The sequence below is a fragment of the Pistacia vera genome, unplaced genomic scaffold (assembly GCF_008641045.1).
Source record: "Pistacia vera cultivar Batoury unplaced genomic scaffold, PisVer_v2 Contig686, whole genome shotgun sequence".
In the NCBI taxonomy this organism is placed as follows: Eukaryota; Viridiplantae; Streptophyta; class Magnoliopsida; order Sapindales; family Anacardiaceae; genus Pistacia; species Pistacia vera.
In genome coordinates, this window is record NW_022196541.1 from 567,097 (window position 1) to 582,300 (window position 15,204).

General features: G+C 35.6%; 2 protein-coding genes across 2 annotated transcripts; both read right to left on the reverse strand.

Moving 5' to 3' along the window:
• Positions 1–1,155: 1,155 nt before the first annotated feature.
• Positions 1,156–4,267, reverse strand: LOC116113626 (cell division cycle protein 48 homolog; the record flags this gene model as incomplete). The annotated part of the gene is made up of 6 exons (XM_031399778.1): positions 1,156–1,809; positions 1,919–2,278; positions 2,639–2,920; positions 3,016–3,087; positions 3,180–3,401; positions 3,494–4,267. Coding segments are annotated over 6 exons (2,001 nt in total), but the record flags the coding sequence as incomplete, so codon positions are not given.
• An 833-nt stretch (positions 4,268–5,100) lies between these two features.
• Positions 5,101–10,323, reverse strand: LOC116113584 (cell division cycle protein 48 homolog). Its single transcript, XM_031399730.1, has 9 exons — positions 10,169–10,323; positions 9,911–10,076; positions 9,022–9,250; positions 7,355–8,121; positions 7,041–7,262; positions 6,874–6,945; positions 6,497–6,778; positions 5,777–6,136; positions 5,101–5,667 (listed from the first exon to the last, which is right to left on the reverse strand). Exons 1-9 carry the CDS (start codon positions 10,195–10,197, stop codon positions 5,377–5,379), a joined length of 2,418 nt encoding a protein of 805 aa, XP_031255590.1. The 5' UTR covers positions 10,198–10,323; the 3' UTR covers positions 5,101–5,376.
• Positions 10,324–15,204: the final 4,881 nt, after the last annotated feature.

Here is a 15,204-nt window from a genome sequence, read left to right on the forward strand (position 1 = left end):
AGCTATCATGTCGGGGTTGTGAGAGAAAATTTATGATATTATTGTTAGATTTTAAGTATAGTATTACCCATTTGGGATAATTTGTTTAATGTAAAATGATATTAAATGAAGAATGGTGAGAAAGTCTGTTGGCTATGTGTGTTGTATTGGATCCTTCGATGTCTCCATGTTAGAGGTATACGACTGACACTGAAGAATTTAAGTCATAATGGAATTATTGGATTGGGATTTTCTTCTCCCAATATGTTTGCTCAAGTCAAATCCCAAATCTATGCAAGGTTTTAAAACTTGGCTCAGCTTGACCGGTTGAACCAAGACCCGAAGCCTTCATTGGGCCGGTTTACCAATTTTTACTATTCATGAAAAACCCTAGAGAGGAGGATGATGATCGGTAAGCAATTGGTGACTAGGATGTTAAGGGTTTTGAAGAATAGGGGCTGGTGAGTCTAAAGATGGCAACGAATGTGATTTTCCAGTGGGTGAAACAATCGAAAATTGCAAAAATGAGTGACGGCTTGCTGGCATTGGCAATTGAGGATGACGATTGGAGAGCAATTAGTGGCTGGGATGTTGGGGGTTTTAAAGAGGAATGGACAGTGAGTCTAAAGGTGGCAAGGGAGGCAATTTCCGATGATTAAAATGACTGGAAATTACAAAAATCGCACGACAACAACAACGACTGTTGCCAACGATTGGCGAGGCGAACGAGGGTGGGGTGAGATGGGTTTTGGTCAAAGGCTAAGGGGGGTGTTTTTGTGGTGATGGGAAGGACTGTTGACATAGGAAACAAGTTGTATTTGGCCTAGGTTGTCGATTGCCAATTTGCATTTGGGGTTTTTTTTGCAAGATTTCAAACCTATAAGGACTTATAGAATTTTTAAGGGTGTTTTTTGTAAAATTAAAACTTTTGTACATACTGACGGTAAACTGGTTCAACCGATCAATCCAAGACCCAACCACTTTGCCAGGTTTTACTCCGGGCTAGGTTTTAAAACCTTGATTCTATGTTAAAGTAGTAGGAACCTTTGGTTTTATTAGGATATTTACGTAGTATAGCAACAGTAATTCAACACCATTCAAGGTTTCTTTTAAAATTATACAACTGATTATTAGCTTAAACTTGCTTGTGAAACAAGAACTAAAATAAAAACAGAATAAACCATTGAACGATTGTGATTTATATCAGCTTCTTGAATGAAAATTACACATAAGATCATTCAGCTATCTGATGCACAAACATCATTCAGCAAAGGCAGGGCCTCCTCCTTTAAGATCTCTTTAAAGATGTCCTGAATTCAGTGACAATAAAGTTGCATGCCCTATCCCATTATAAGCTTCAAGTTACTTTTGTAACTTCAAAAGATCACCACAAGTCATCATCCAAAAGGACATCTTTGGCTCAGTGATTGTAACATTGAAGCTTTCGCCAACATCACAAGTATTATATCATCAAATACATACATAAGGCATAAAAGTCGACATGAACATAAATTTAACAAACACAACATTTTACGTAATTTAACTGTAAAGGTCATCATCATCCGCCCCAGCAGCAGTTGCAGCAAAAGGATCTGATCCAGCAGCACCTGTTCCAGCTTCTGAAAACCTAAATTCGGATCCGAACCCTCTTGATTGCTGCAAAGTTTGTGCAAATGCCTGGTATTTCCTTATGTCAGCATCGCTGACACTCCTACGAGCATATTTCATTGATTCTTCAAAATGGGCTGCCTTGATCTCTGCCACTTCATCTTCCACATCCTCCTCCATTGCCTCAGGATTCTCCCTTCTCCTCCTCTCCTTCTCAATATCCTGAAATTAACAAGAGTCCATTGTTATATTATTCTAGGTCACTATTAACATAGGTTCTTTCTCAGGCACTATTACAGAAACGTTATGAGACAGAATCAGCAAAACTTACTTTCTCAATATTCTCTCTGATGGCATATTTGCATGCCCGTTGGCATATTTCAGTGATATCTGCACCGCTGAAGCCTTGAGTATACTTGGCAAGTGCTCTGAGGTCAACATCTTTGGAGACTGGTGATTTCCTCAAGCAAGCCTTGAAAATTTGATGGCGAGAATCCTCGTCAGGGAGAGGGATATAAATCAATTGGTCAAGACGACCAGGACGCAGAAGTGCAGGATCAATGATGTCTGGTCTGTTAGTGGCCCCAATAATGAAGACTGTCTTCTTGGCAGACATACCATCCATCTCAGTCAGAAGCTGGTTCAAAACCCTATCAGCTGCACCACCAGCATCTCCAACACTGCTTCCTCTCTGCAAGTAGCAAATGTAACTATAAGCCACAAGCCAGAAGCAAAATATAGAATACATCACAATTTCACAATTGGAAGATAGGTGAGCTTAAAATAATCCAGATTAATTCCCATGGGTCAAACTAAACAAATTCATACATGCATAACAGGTCATTCTTAAGTCATTAACAAAACATTGAAACATTACTGCACTATTAATAATAAATTAAAATTGCAACAGAACTTTTTCATGTAATGTCCTTGTCACTCATGAAAGTCCTTTATCCCATAGCTTGTATGATTGTAGACATTTACCAAATTCGAAAATAGTCAATGAGATCTAAAAGAAGGTTAAATCATTCAGGCAAAGAGCAAAATAAACCTGGGTAGCAATTGAGTCGAGTTCATCAAAGAACAGGACACAAGGAGCAGACTGGCGGGCCTTGTCAAAGATTTCTCGTACATTGGCCTCACTCTCTCCAAACCACATTGTAAGCAGTTCAGGACCCTTGACACTGATGAAATTAGCCTGACATTCATTGGCAATAGCTTTGGCCAGAAGTGTTTTCCCACATCCAGGAGGACCATAGAAAAGCACTCCCTTTGAGGGTGACATTCCAAATTTCTCAAATTTCTCAGGATGCTCCACTGGATATTGAACAGTCTGTATTACAAAAATACAAATACATAAAAATTTTGACTGCACAGAAATGAATGAAAGCATGGCAAATATGTAACCCATGAAGCAATTGCATTTACCTCTTGGAGTTCCCTCTTAACATTCTCAAGTCCTCCAATATCCTCCCAACTGACATTGGGCACTTCCACCACCTGATCACAAAATTATTGATCAGATACTCAACCAATGAAAACAAAAATCCTAATAGTAAAGCTCCAACTAGAAATATCTTGATAATACTCACAGTTTCTCGTAGAGCCGATGGGTTGCTTGTTCCAAGAGCAGTCTTGAAGTGTTCATCTGTCACTGCCATAGAATTGAGTATCTCTGCATCTATTGTCTCATCTTCCAGGTCAATCACATCCATCTTCTCCCTAATGCACTGAAGTGCAGCCTCAGTACAGAGAGCTGCTAGATCAGCACCAACATAACCATGTGTGTCCTTTGCAATTCTTTCCAAATCAACCTGTACAACAAAACCAGAAAATTCCACAAAATTACATCTCTTCCAGAAAGTAGAAAATTGAATACTAAAAAATAGAAGTGTATGAACATTACATCATCAGAAAGCTTCATGTTCTTTGTGTGGATACGGAGAACCTCAAGACGCCCAACTTCATCAGGCACTCCGATGTCTATTTCTCTGTCAAATCTTCCAAACCTTCTCAGAGCTGGGTCAATGCTGTTGGGACGATTTGTAGCCCCAATAACAATCACATGTGCACGTGATTTCAGTCCATCCATGAGTGTCAAGAGCTGGGAGACAATTCTCCTCTCAACTTCCCCATGAGTTTTCTCTCGCTTGGGAGCAATTGAATCTATCTCATCAATAAAAATAATTGAAGGTGCATTTTTTTCCGCCTCCTCAAAAGCTTTCCTAAGATTACTTTCACTCTCCCCAGCCAATTTTGACATAATCTCAGGTCCATTGATACAGAAGAAGAAAGCACCAGTTTCATTTGCAACAGCACGGGCAATCAATGTCTTCCCAGATCCAGGAGGTCCATAAAGCAAAATTCCTTTTGGTGGCTTCACACCAATTGACTTGAAGAGCTGTGGATGCCTCAACGGCAGCTCCACTAATTCACGAATCTGAGCCATCTGCTTTCTAACACCACCAACATCATCATAACCAACTTCATCTAATCTATTTTCATCTTCCCTTCTAATTGGCTCTCCTTCACAGAAAATCTCAGTATCAGGGGCAACCACACAGTACTCAGGAGGGTCAGTCTCAATAACCTTGAACTCCACACTTCTCATTCCTCCTCTCACAAGGAATAGATCACCTTTCCGCACTGGACGGTATGCCTCCAGAAAATAAGCTGCAAATGTTTAAGCAACAGACTCAGAAATAATGCAAACCACCAAAAATAAATTGACAATCAGTCAAATCTATGATACTTGACCGAAAACTAATGATAACCAAGCACTGGGACAAAGCCGATGTTTTGTCATACATAGAAAGTAAAACGAATATTTATCAAAAAGAAAACTTACAATAGTTCGGTTCTAACAAATTCCAGAAACAACTTTAGTCTTAAAAAACAATCTTAGTGTAAAGATAAAATTAAGAAAAGGTGAAACTTCATTAAGAAAATCATTAAATTGATCACAAATTGCAAAGTGATGCTTCAATAATCATAAGATGGATCCAATCACCATAGAAGTTTAATGCCAAACAAAAAGAAAATACATAAAATTAGAAGCCCACTGCATGCAGAATATCTACTGAATTAAGAACTCTGCAAATTAGAAAAGAAAGAAGGCAGTAAATGAAACATCTCTACATACTAGACAAACGGAGGCACAAAATTTTCTTTCTTTTTATTTTTAGTATAAAAAAGTGTGTTATTAATAAAAGAGGTGAAAAAAAGTACATATAAGCAAACTAGCCTAGCTCAGAACTTAATTTTGTGAACCAAAAACTTAACGTTGCTATTACAAGAAATTCAAATCTTCATGGACACCCTATACAAAAGTGCAGGGGGTAATGACGGAAAAGAAATTGCAAGTGTCAAATGGATCAAAGAATGAAGGGTTCGTCTACAAACCATGGGAGGGTAAACGAAAAAACCTGTAACCTATGTACAAATCAAAATAGATATGGCCTAAGTAAAGGCTTGAAAGACTAATTACAAATGCAGCCCCCAATCATATTAGTCTTCAGCAAAGGCAGGGCCTCCTCCTTTAAGATCTCTTTAAAGATGTCCTGAATTCAGTGACAATAAAGTTTCATGCCCTATCCCATTATAAGCTTCAAGTTACTTTTGTAACTTCAAAAGATCACCACAAGTCATCATCCAAAAGGACATCTTTGGCTCAGTGATTGTAACATTGAAGCTTTCGCCAACATCACAAGTATTATATCATCAAATACATACATAAGGCATAAAAGTCGACATGAACATAAATTTAACAAACACAACATTTTACGTAATTTAACTGTAAAGGTCATCATCATCCGCCCCAGCAGCAGTTGCAGCAAAAGGATCTGATCCAGCAGCACCTGTTCCAGCTTCTGAAAACCTAAATTCGGATCCGAACCCTCTTGATTGCTGCAAAGTTTGTGCAAATGCCTGGTATTTCCTTATGTCAGCATCGCTGACACTCCTACGAGCATATTTCATTGATTCTTCAAAATGGGCTGCCTTGATCTCTGCCACTTCATCTTCCACATCCTCCTCCATTGCCTCAGGATTCTCCCTTCTCCTCCTCTCCTTCTCAATATCCTGAAATTAACAAGAGTCCATTGTTATATTATTCTAGGTCACTATTAACATAGGTTCTTTCTCAGGCACTATTACAGAAACGTTATGAGACAGAATCAGCAAAACTTACTTTCTCAATATTCTCTCTGATGGCATATTTGCATGCCCGTTGGCATATTTCAGTGATATCTGCACCGCTGAAGCCTTGAGTATACTTGGCAAGTGCTCTGAGGTCAACATCTTTGGAGACTGGTGATTTCCTCAAGCAAGCCTTGAAAATTTGATGGCGAGAATCCTCGTCAGGGAGAGGGATATAAATCAATTGGTCAAGACGACCAGGACGCAGAAGGGCAGGATCAATGATGTCTGGTCTGTTAGTGGCCCCAATAATGAAGACTGTCTTCTTGGCAGACATACCATCCATCTCAGTCAGAAGCTGGTTCAAAACCCTATCAGCTGCACCACCAGCATCTCCAACACTGCTTCCTCTCTGCAAATAGCAAATGCAAGTATAAGCCACAAGCCAGAAGCAAAATATAGAATACATCACAATTTCACAATTGGAAGATAGGTGAGCTTAAAATAATCCAGATTAATTCCCATGGGTCAAACTAAACAAATTCATACATGCATAACAGGTCATTCTTAAGTCATTAACAAAACATTGAAACATTACTGCACTATTAATAATAAATTAAAATTGCAACAGAACTTTTTCATGTAATGTCCTTGTCACTCATGAAAGTCCTTTATCCCATAGCTTGTATGATTGTAGACATTTACCAAATTCGAAAATAGTCAATGAGATCTAAAAGAAGGTTAAATCATTCAGGCAAAGAGCAAAATAAACCTGGGTAGCAATTGAGTCGAGTTCATCAAAGAACAGGACACAAGGAGCAGACTGGCGGGCCTTGTCAAAGATTTCTCGTACATTGGCCTCGCTCTCTCCAAACCACATTGTAAGCAGTTCAGGACCCTTGACACTGATGAAATTAGCCTGACATTCATTGGCAATAGCTTTGGCCAGAAGTGTTTTCCCACATCCCGGAGGACCATAGAAAAGCACTCCCTTTGAGGGTGACATTCCAAATTTCTCAAATTTCTCAGGATGCTCCACTGGATATTGAACAGTCTGTATTACAAAAATACAAATACATAAAAATTTTGACTGCACAGAAATGAATGAAAACATGGCAAATATGTAACCCATGAAGCAATTGCATTTACCTCTTGGAGTTCCCTCTTAACATTCTCAAGTCCTCCAATATCCTCCCAACTGACATTGGGCACTTCCACCACCTGATCACAAAATTATTGATCAGATACTCAACCAATGAAAACAAAAATCCTAATAGTAAAGAAGCTCCAACTAGAAATATCTTGACAATACTCACAGTTTCTCGTAGAGCCGATGGGTTGCTTGTTCCAAGAGCAGTCTTGAAGTGTTCATCTGTCACTGCCATAGAATTGAGTATCTCTGCATCTATTGTCTCATCTTCCAGGTCAATCACATCCATCTTCTCCCTAATGCACTGAAGCGCAGCCTCAGTACAGAGAGCTGCTAGATCAGCACCAACATAACCATGTGTGTCCTTTGCAATTCTTTCCAAATCAACCTGTACAACAAAACCAGAAAATTCCACAAAATTACATCTCTTCCAGAAAGTAGAAAATTGAATACTAAAAAATAGAAGTGTATGAACATTACATCATCAGAAAGCTTCATGTTCTTTGTGTGGATACGGAGAACCTCAAGACGCCCAACTTCATCAGGCACTCCGATGTCTATTTCTCTGTCAAATCTTCCAAACCTTCTCAGAGCTGGGTCAATGCTGTTGGGACGATTTGTAGCCCCAATAACAATCACATGTGCACGTGATTTCAGTCCATCCATGAGTGTCAAGAGCTGGGAGACAATTCTCCTCTCAACTTCCCCATGAGTTTTCTCTCGCTTGGGAGCAATTGAATCTATCTCATCAATAAAAATAATTGAAGGTGCATTTTTTTCCGCCTCCTCAAAAGCTTTCCTAAGATTACTTTCACTCTCCCCAGCCAATTTTGACATAATCTCAGGTCCATTGATACAGAAGAAGAAAGCACCAGTTTCATTTGCAACAGCACGGGCAATCAATGTCTTCCCAGATCCAGGAGGTCCATAAAGCAAAATTCCTTTTGGTGGCTTCACACCAATTGACTTGAAGAGCTGTGGATGCCTCAACGGCAGCTCCACTAATTCACGAATCTGAGCCATCTGCTTTCTAACACCACCAACATCATCATAACCAACTTCATCTAATCTATTTTCATCTTCCCTTCTAATTGGCTCTCCTTCACAAAAAATCTCAGTATCAGGGGCAACCACACAGTACTCAGGAGGGTCAGTCTCAATGACCTTGAACTCCACACTTCTCATTCCTCCTCTCACAAGGAATAGATCACCTTTCCGCACTGGACGGTATGCCTCCAGAAAATAAGCTGCAAATGTTTAAGCAACAGACTCAGAAATAATGCAAACCACCAAAAATAAATTGACAATCAGTCAAATCTATGATACTTGACCGAAAACTAATGATAACCAAGCACTGGGACAAAGCCGATGTTTTGTCATACATAGAAAGTAAAACGAATATTTATCAAAAAGAAAACTTACAATAGTTCGGTTCTAACAAATTCCAGAAACAACTTTAGTCTTAAAAAACAATCTTAGTGTAAAGATAAAATTAAGAAAAGGTGAAACTTCATTAAGAAAATCATTAAATTGATCACAAATTGCAAAGTGATGCTTCAATAATCATAAGATGGATCCAATCACCATAGAAGTTTAATGCCAAACAAAAAGAAAATACATAAAATTAGAAGCCCACTGCATGCAGAATATCTACTGAATTAAGAACTCTGCAAATTAGAAAAGAAAGAAGGCAGTAAATGAAACATCTCTACATACTAGACAAACGGAGGCACAAAATTTTCTTTCTTTTTATTTTTAGTATAAAAAAGTGTGTTATTAATAAAAGAGGTGAAAAAAAGTACATATAAGCAAACTAGCCTAGCTCAGAACTTAATTTTGTGAACCAAAAACTTAACGTTGCTATTACAAGAAATTCAAATCTTTATGGACACCCTATACAAAAGTGCAGGGCGTAATGACGGAAAGGAAATTGCAAGCGTCAAATGGATCAAAGAATGAAGGGTTCGTCTACAATCCATGGGAGGGTAAACGAAAAAACCTGTAACCTATGTACAAATCTAAATAGATATGGCCTAAGTAAAGGCTTGAAAGACTAATTACAAATGCAGCCCCCAATCATATTAGTTATATGTTAACAGGTCTAGTAAGGAAATCAGTTGAAAGAAAATATTGGATACAAAACTCACGTTTCAAATATGCGTCAAAGAGATTTCCAGTGACCCCTTCAATAGTGTCATCCACGGGTAATATGTGCACACGCTTTCCATATTTGACATCAGGACACTGGTGAACAGAAACAACGTCTCCAAGCCTAACCCTCAAGTTCGACCTCACCACCTTGTTCATTCTTATCTTTGGTTCATCACATGTATCATCAGCAAGAGCAATACAGATAGTATCTTTCCTTTTCTTTCCCTGAACACCAAAAGCATCAAATAAGATTTTTGAATATAATTTATAAGTGTCTTACCGATGACATGGGGTCCCAAGACTATTGAAACAAAAAAGAGTTTCATGACTAACACTAAACTACTACCATGGCCAGAAAACAGTTAAAAGTAGTTTAGGCATGAGGCCAAAAATATGCAAATATAGAGATAATACCTGAAAATCATAGCCCTGAACATTGTTTCATAACCTAGCAATTTACCAGAATACCACTCTGTACACTTGGATAAGACACTATATATCCCACGCGTATGGTTCCAACCGAATTGTAACCTATAACCTCCAAGTGATAACTAAATTTGCAATTATATAAATAAAATGACCATAACAAGACAAGTATTCTAAATTAAAAAAAAAAAAAAAACTGCATCGATAATACATTCCCTCAAACCTATTTCAACCCAAAATTCACTAAAACACAATTTTGATCTACATTATAACATAACCCCTAAAGAAACATATAAAAACACGAAATTACATTAGACTTAAACCCTAATTTCAGAAACAATTAAACATAACCCAATTACAATCAACGCTAAAACATAATAAAGCACGTATATGATATATAAAACAATCAAATCATCATCATATAACAACACAAACAAAAACCCATGAAAAAAATCAAACCTTGATCAAGATCGTGTCACCGCGAAAGAGCTGGAGCTTCTCCATGGTATCAGGATGAAGCGAAACCACAGAGTTATCGTCGTTTACAGCTTCATCAACGACGAGACGATTCGGTGCCTTCTTCCGCTCCAAAATTGCCGTACTAAAATCCCTCTTCGTTCCCTTTCTGTAAAATAAAATCAAACCAAACATTCAAACGAAATTGAAAACACAAGTTGCGAAATAAATAATCGAGTAAAATTGAGATCTAAAACGTACGAATCGGAGGATTCGGCTTGGTTAGACATGGTGGATTGAGTTGGTAATGAGAAACTGGAATTGGAGTTTTATGGAGATCTGAAACAAGTGCTGTTGAGTCTTTATAGAGGAGGGTAGCTGCGTTTCTTGTTTGTAAAGAAAGTATTTTTATTTTTTATTTTATTTTTGCTTTTTGCTTTTTGTTTTTGTTTTTTGTTTTTCCTTTTTACTTTGCTTCCTTGGTTCTACTTCTAGACTCGGATGGAATGGAACTCGTGGAAGTTTAGGATTTTAATTTTGTTTTTTAAAATTGCAATATTATTTATTATAATTCTGATTGGTTTGATTTTATATTATCTATAACGCAAAAAATTATTTTCATGTGATAATGAAAAGTTTAACTGTAAATGAAGTTTTTCAAATATGTGATTCAATTCAAGCATTTGTATGAGATTTCATTACAATGTGACAAATGTATGTGTATAAAACAATATTATTCGATTATTATTATTGACTTAAAGTCTTTAACACTATTTGAAAAGAGAAACATCTTAATATAATAAATGATTTATTCGAAAAATCACAAGAAAAAAAGTAATTAATTTGAGGGAAACGTGAAATTATAAATTATTTTCAAAAAAATTACGATAAATAAATAAATAAGAACTCAAATAAAGCACAGCAATAAATTTGTGGTGCTCGAACTTTTTTTTTTTTTTTTTTTGGCATATTATTTTGACAAAGATGACTTCTGAATCTGTATCTTCTGCCATAAAAAATAAAACCACATAAGCCTACATATATAACTTAATATTCTGTTTAATAATTTAAAATAAAATAAAAAATAAAACCACATAAGCATACATATATAATAAATAGGCAGTAACATCTCAATATTTATCATAAAATTTAAATCCGTAATGTGTCATTTAAGGCATTACCATCATTTACATATTAAAATCCATAAAACTACACATAATTTGGGACATAAATTCTGAATAAACTTTTAAAATGTATGATTTGATTATTTGTTAGGGAAAAATTATTTGGGATGGAAGAAGATAATCGGTTGATAGTTGAGTTATCTAGAATGTTCCATGTTGATGTCACTAATTACGGCTCTGGACTGGACTGGACTGGACCGGAGGCAATTTTATACCTTCGAAAAAGAAAATATTAAATAATATCTCATTTGAAACAAAATATTAATTTTAAGGAATTAAATAACCTATAATTCAACCAAAACCCATTAATGAATATTTGATAAGCTCTTGAAAATGGCAGGTCATATACATACTGGACAAAGCCTCGTTGTTATATGGCCCACATTAATTTGTTTCATTGCGAATTTTATCATTTCCAATAAAAATAATTGGGTCTGTTGGTATATTATCTGAAAAATATTGTTATGAAAAACTGTTTTAAGTTGAGTTGAGTTTAATTAAATCAAATAGGATCAAATTCTGAAAATGTGTTTGATATAAGATCTGAAAATTATATCAAAGTTTGATAAAATACTGGAATAGTTGTTTGGTACAATTTTTTTTTAAGTTTTTAAGTCAGAATAGATGTTTGGTATATTTTCCTAAAATATTTATTATTATTATTATTTTAACCTCATATATTTGTTAATTTAATAAAACACCCCCACAATAAAACTTTAAAAATTAACTAAAACACCCTAACACCTAAGAGGATAGCCATCCACCAGCCAATATCGTTGAACGGTAGCCGACAGTCATTAGAACAGCGTACAACCAGTTGGATTTGACTAGTCGTATGTTGATATAGTCATTTTCGACTAGATCTTTGGCCATTAACGGTTAGATCTCTAGCTGTTGTTAACAACCAGATATGACCAAATTTACGCACGATTGGCCACATTAGTTGGCGACGGTGGACGGTGGTTGTCTTAGATGGATTAATTTTAAGATTAGAATAAGAGAAAAATGAGAATGAGAGGAAAAAAAATGTTTTTTGTTGAATAGAGTTAGATGAGAAAATGTTTTGAGTTAAATAAAGTCAATAATAAGAAAATAAGTTTCCCTCTTTTCACTTTCAGACAAAAAAAAATGTTATTTAATTTGAACTAATTTTTAAAATAATGATCTCAATAAATAAACAAACACACGTATATCCCATTTTTTTAAATCTAAATAAGATATGAGAATAATAATTGATAATAGTGTAGCAAAAATGGCTTATTTCTCAAAATTCAGAAAAAACTTATTGTAGTTCAATTAATTATTTGAAAAAATGTGATAGAAAGAACGTACATTGAATTGAATCCATAATAACGATTGCAAATTTTCCAAATATCTAGAATGAATGAACTGAAAAGTGAGTGATGTGATAGTCTCAAATATCTTCTTTTAGTTGTTTTGTTTAATTTTAACTTTTAAGGTGTAAATTCATTATTCTTTTACCCTCGTCTAAGTGAAGTTATATTGAACGGGACCAACATTTTGGGCTCACTCAACCTTATTGACATTTGGGTTGGACTCGGGGAAACTTATTAGACAGACTGTTGTAGGATCTGGATTTTGTTGGAGAGGTTGGGCTCAACCCCAAAGTGCATCAACTACCCCATAGAAGGCAGACGGAAGTCCATTTAAAATAAGAGAAAAAAAAGTTCTTTCCTCTTGGGCAAATATACCTCTAAAAAACATTGTTTTAAAATCTGATCCGTTGTAAGACCTATTAGAGTAATCGGGTCACGGGTTAATTAGTCTAACCGGTTGGACCGGCTGGTTGTTGGATTGGTGATGTTAGCAATAAAATAGTTTAAAAAAAAATTCAATTAGTCCCTTAAATGTTAGTATATTACAAAAATACCCCTAGAAATAAAAAATTAGGCCCTGAATTTTTAATTTATTTCAAAAATTCCCCAAATAATTATGTTAGTCCCTAAAGTTTTGAAATATTACAAAACATAGCCATAAAATTCAATTAGTCCCTACAAATTTGAAAAATAGCAAAATCCCCCCTAGAACATGAACTAGACCGGAGAAGTTGTCGGGTCTTGATCCGTCCAACCAACTAGTTTGATCCAGTTTTTAAAGTAGAGCTAAAAAGACGATGATCAAGGGAACAATAGTAGACGAGAAAATTTGTTCAAAGATTTCTGAATCTTCAGTCACTTTAGAGAACATGAGCCCAAAAATGAAGCCTAGAACTACATCATGAATCTAAAGATTGATATTCTATATTATATATTTTCGAAAAGACAAACTTATGTATACAAATTTAATAAAGAAATAGAAATCACAGTGAAATGGTTTATGATAACAATCCATCAATTCATAAGAAGGATTTGAATGTAGGGAGTATGATAGATAATATTGCATCAAATCATTGAAGGGTGGGTGAGTGTTGTTGGTCAATTAACTACTTCTACTTGTCTTGATGAATCTTCACACGAAGTGGGATGAATATTGCAGCACCATGGACACAATCAAGTCTTTAATATTTTGAGTAAAATTACATTTTCCCAGCCCAATAATGGTTCAACGACACTTTCTTACTTACAAACTTTTAATATTTTATTTTATTATTTATATTTATATTTTAATATCAATTTCAACATCATTACAATTCCACACTATCACTATTCTCTTCCCTTATTATTACTTATCAAAATCTTTCAAACTCTATTACTATCGATCTCGTTAATTATTAGCAATCGAACTATCAGGATTTGTGTAGTTGTCTCTTTCAAATCAAATTATAATTAATCTAAATTACCAAAATCTAATATTTTATTATCAAAAAACTCATCAATATTTTCTCTTTGAAAACCTTAATAGCCTGGATGCTGTTAGATTCTTTACGTATTTTCTTGGAAAGACATAGCCAGAGGACAATCCCAAAAGGCCAAATATCATGCTTTTGGAGAACCCACATGGGTCCAATGTGGTATTTTTGCTTTAAATGTAGTGATGTTTAGTCATTCAACTCTTCTTCCTTTCTTCAAGATGACGACAATATATCATCATTGGATCTGGAAAATGTGATATTATTAGTTTATTACTGAATGGAGTGAATGATTATGTCATTTTCTTAAGAAAATAATACCTCAACTTTTGACTTGTCTTTAGATTCCACTAGTCTCTACACAGCAAATTTGAAAGATGGTGGGATAATATCAAGCCATTAAATCGTTTGTTTTTCTTAAGAATCCAAAGCATTCATTTCTAAAAAATATTCTTCAAGGCCAACTTGCTAACAATCAATTGTTTTTTCTTGGTTTTATGTGATAAAAGTGGGCTTGAGTAAAGTCCAAAACAAGCTTAGAGGAGGGAGTAGAATCTAGAGATGGCAATGAGTCTAATATTTTTGAGTACCCGGGCCAACCCATCCCAAAAAGATCGAGCTTTACCTAATGTTCACAAGTGACTTAGGTTTGGGCTTGATTTTAAGACCTGACCTCGGGTACGAGCTGAGCCTGGATATGTCTTTAGGTTCGGCTCGACCTGGCCCGACAATTTGAGTATTAATTATATTAAATTACCCTTATATTATATATTTAATTACGAGATTATCCTACATATATATACTCATTTTTCTCAAACCCTACATGGATGGTTGGATATATTTTGTGGAAAGCTATTTATATATTTGGTGAGTATTCAAAAATATATTAATATTTAAAAATTGTTTCTAGGATTAAAAATATAAAAAAAGATTAAAATTTATTAATATTTAAAAATTTATATTATAAAAATGGGTGAGCTTGGGCCGAGTATGAGGTTACAAAAAGCTCGTCAGGTCAAGCTTGGGGTTTACTTGTCATACCCGTGACAGGCCCGAGCCGAGCTTGGGCCTTTGTCATGAGGTCAGGCTTGGGCCTGGGCCAAGGAATAACCGGTCCCAACCCAGCCCATCGCCATCACTAGTAGAACCACTTATATACACAAGTGTCAATTAACTTGGTATGGTGATGTGATAACTCTTTCTCGTGTTTGACGTGCAAGGCCGGGTCAAACCTATTATATAAGTGTCCACTAACTTGGTATGATGATATGAGAATTCTTTCTTATGTTCAGCATGCAAGATCG

Excerpts from the sequence above, each read along its gene's own strand:
- LOC116113584 (XM_031399730.1), bottom strand. The coding sequence starts at position 10,197 with ATGTCTAACCAAGCCGAATCCTCCGATTC. Across the intron at positions 10,077-10,168 it reads CAAGCCGAATCCTCCGATTC|AAAGGGAACGAAGAGGGATT; the intron begins GTACGTTTTAGA and ends TTTATTTTACAG. Across the intron at positions 6,779-6,873 it reads TTAAGAGGGAACTCCAAGAG|ACTGTTCAATATCCAGTGGA; the intron begins GTAAATGCAATT and ends TTTGTAATACAG.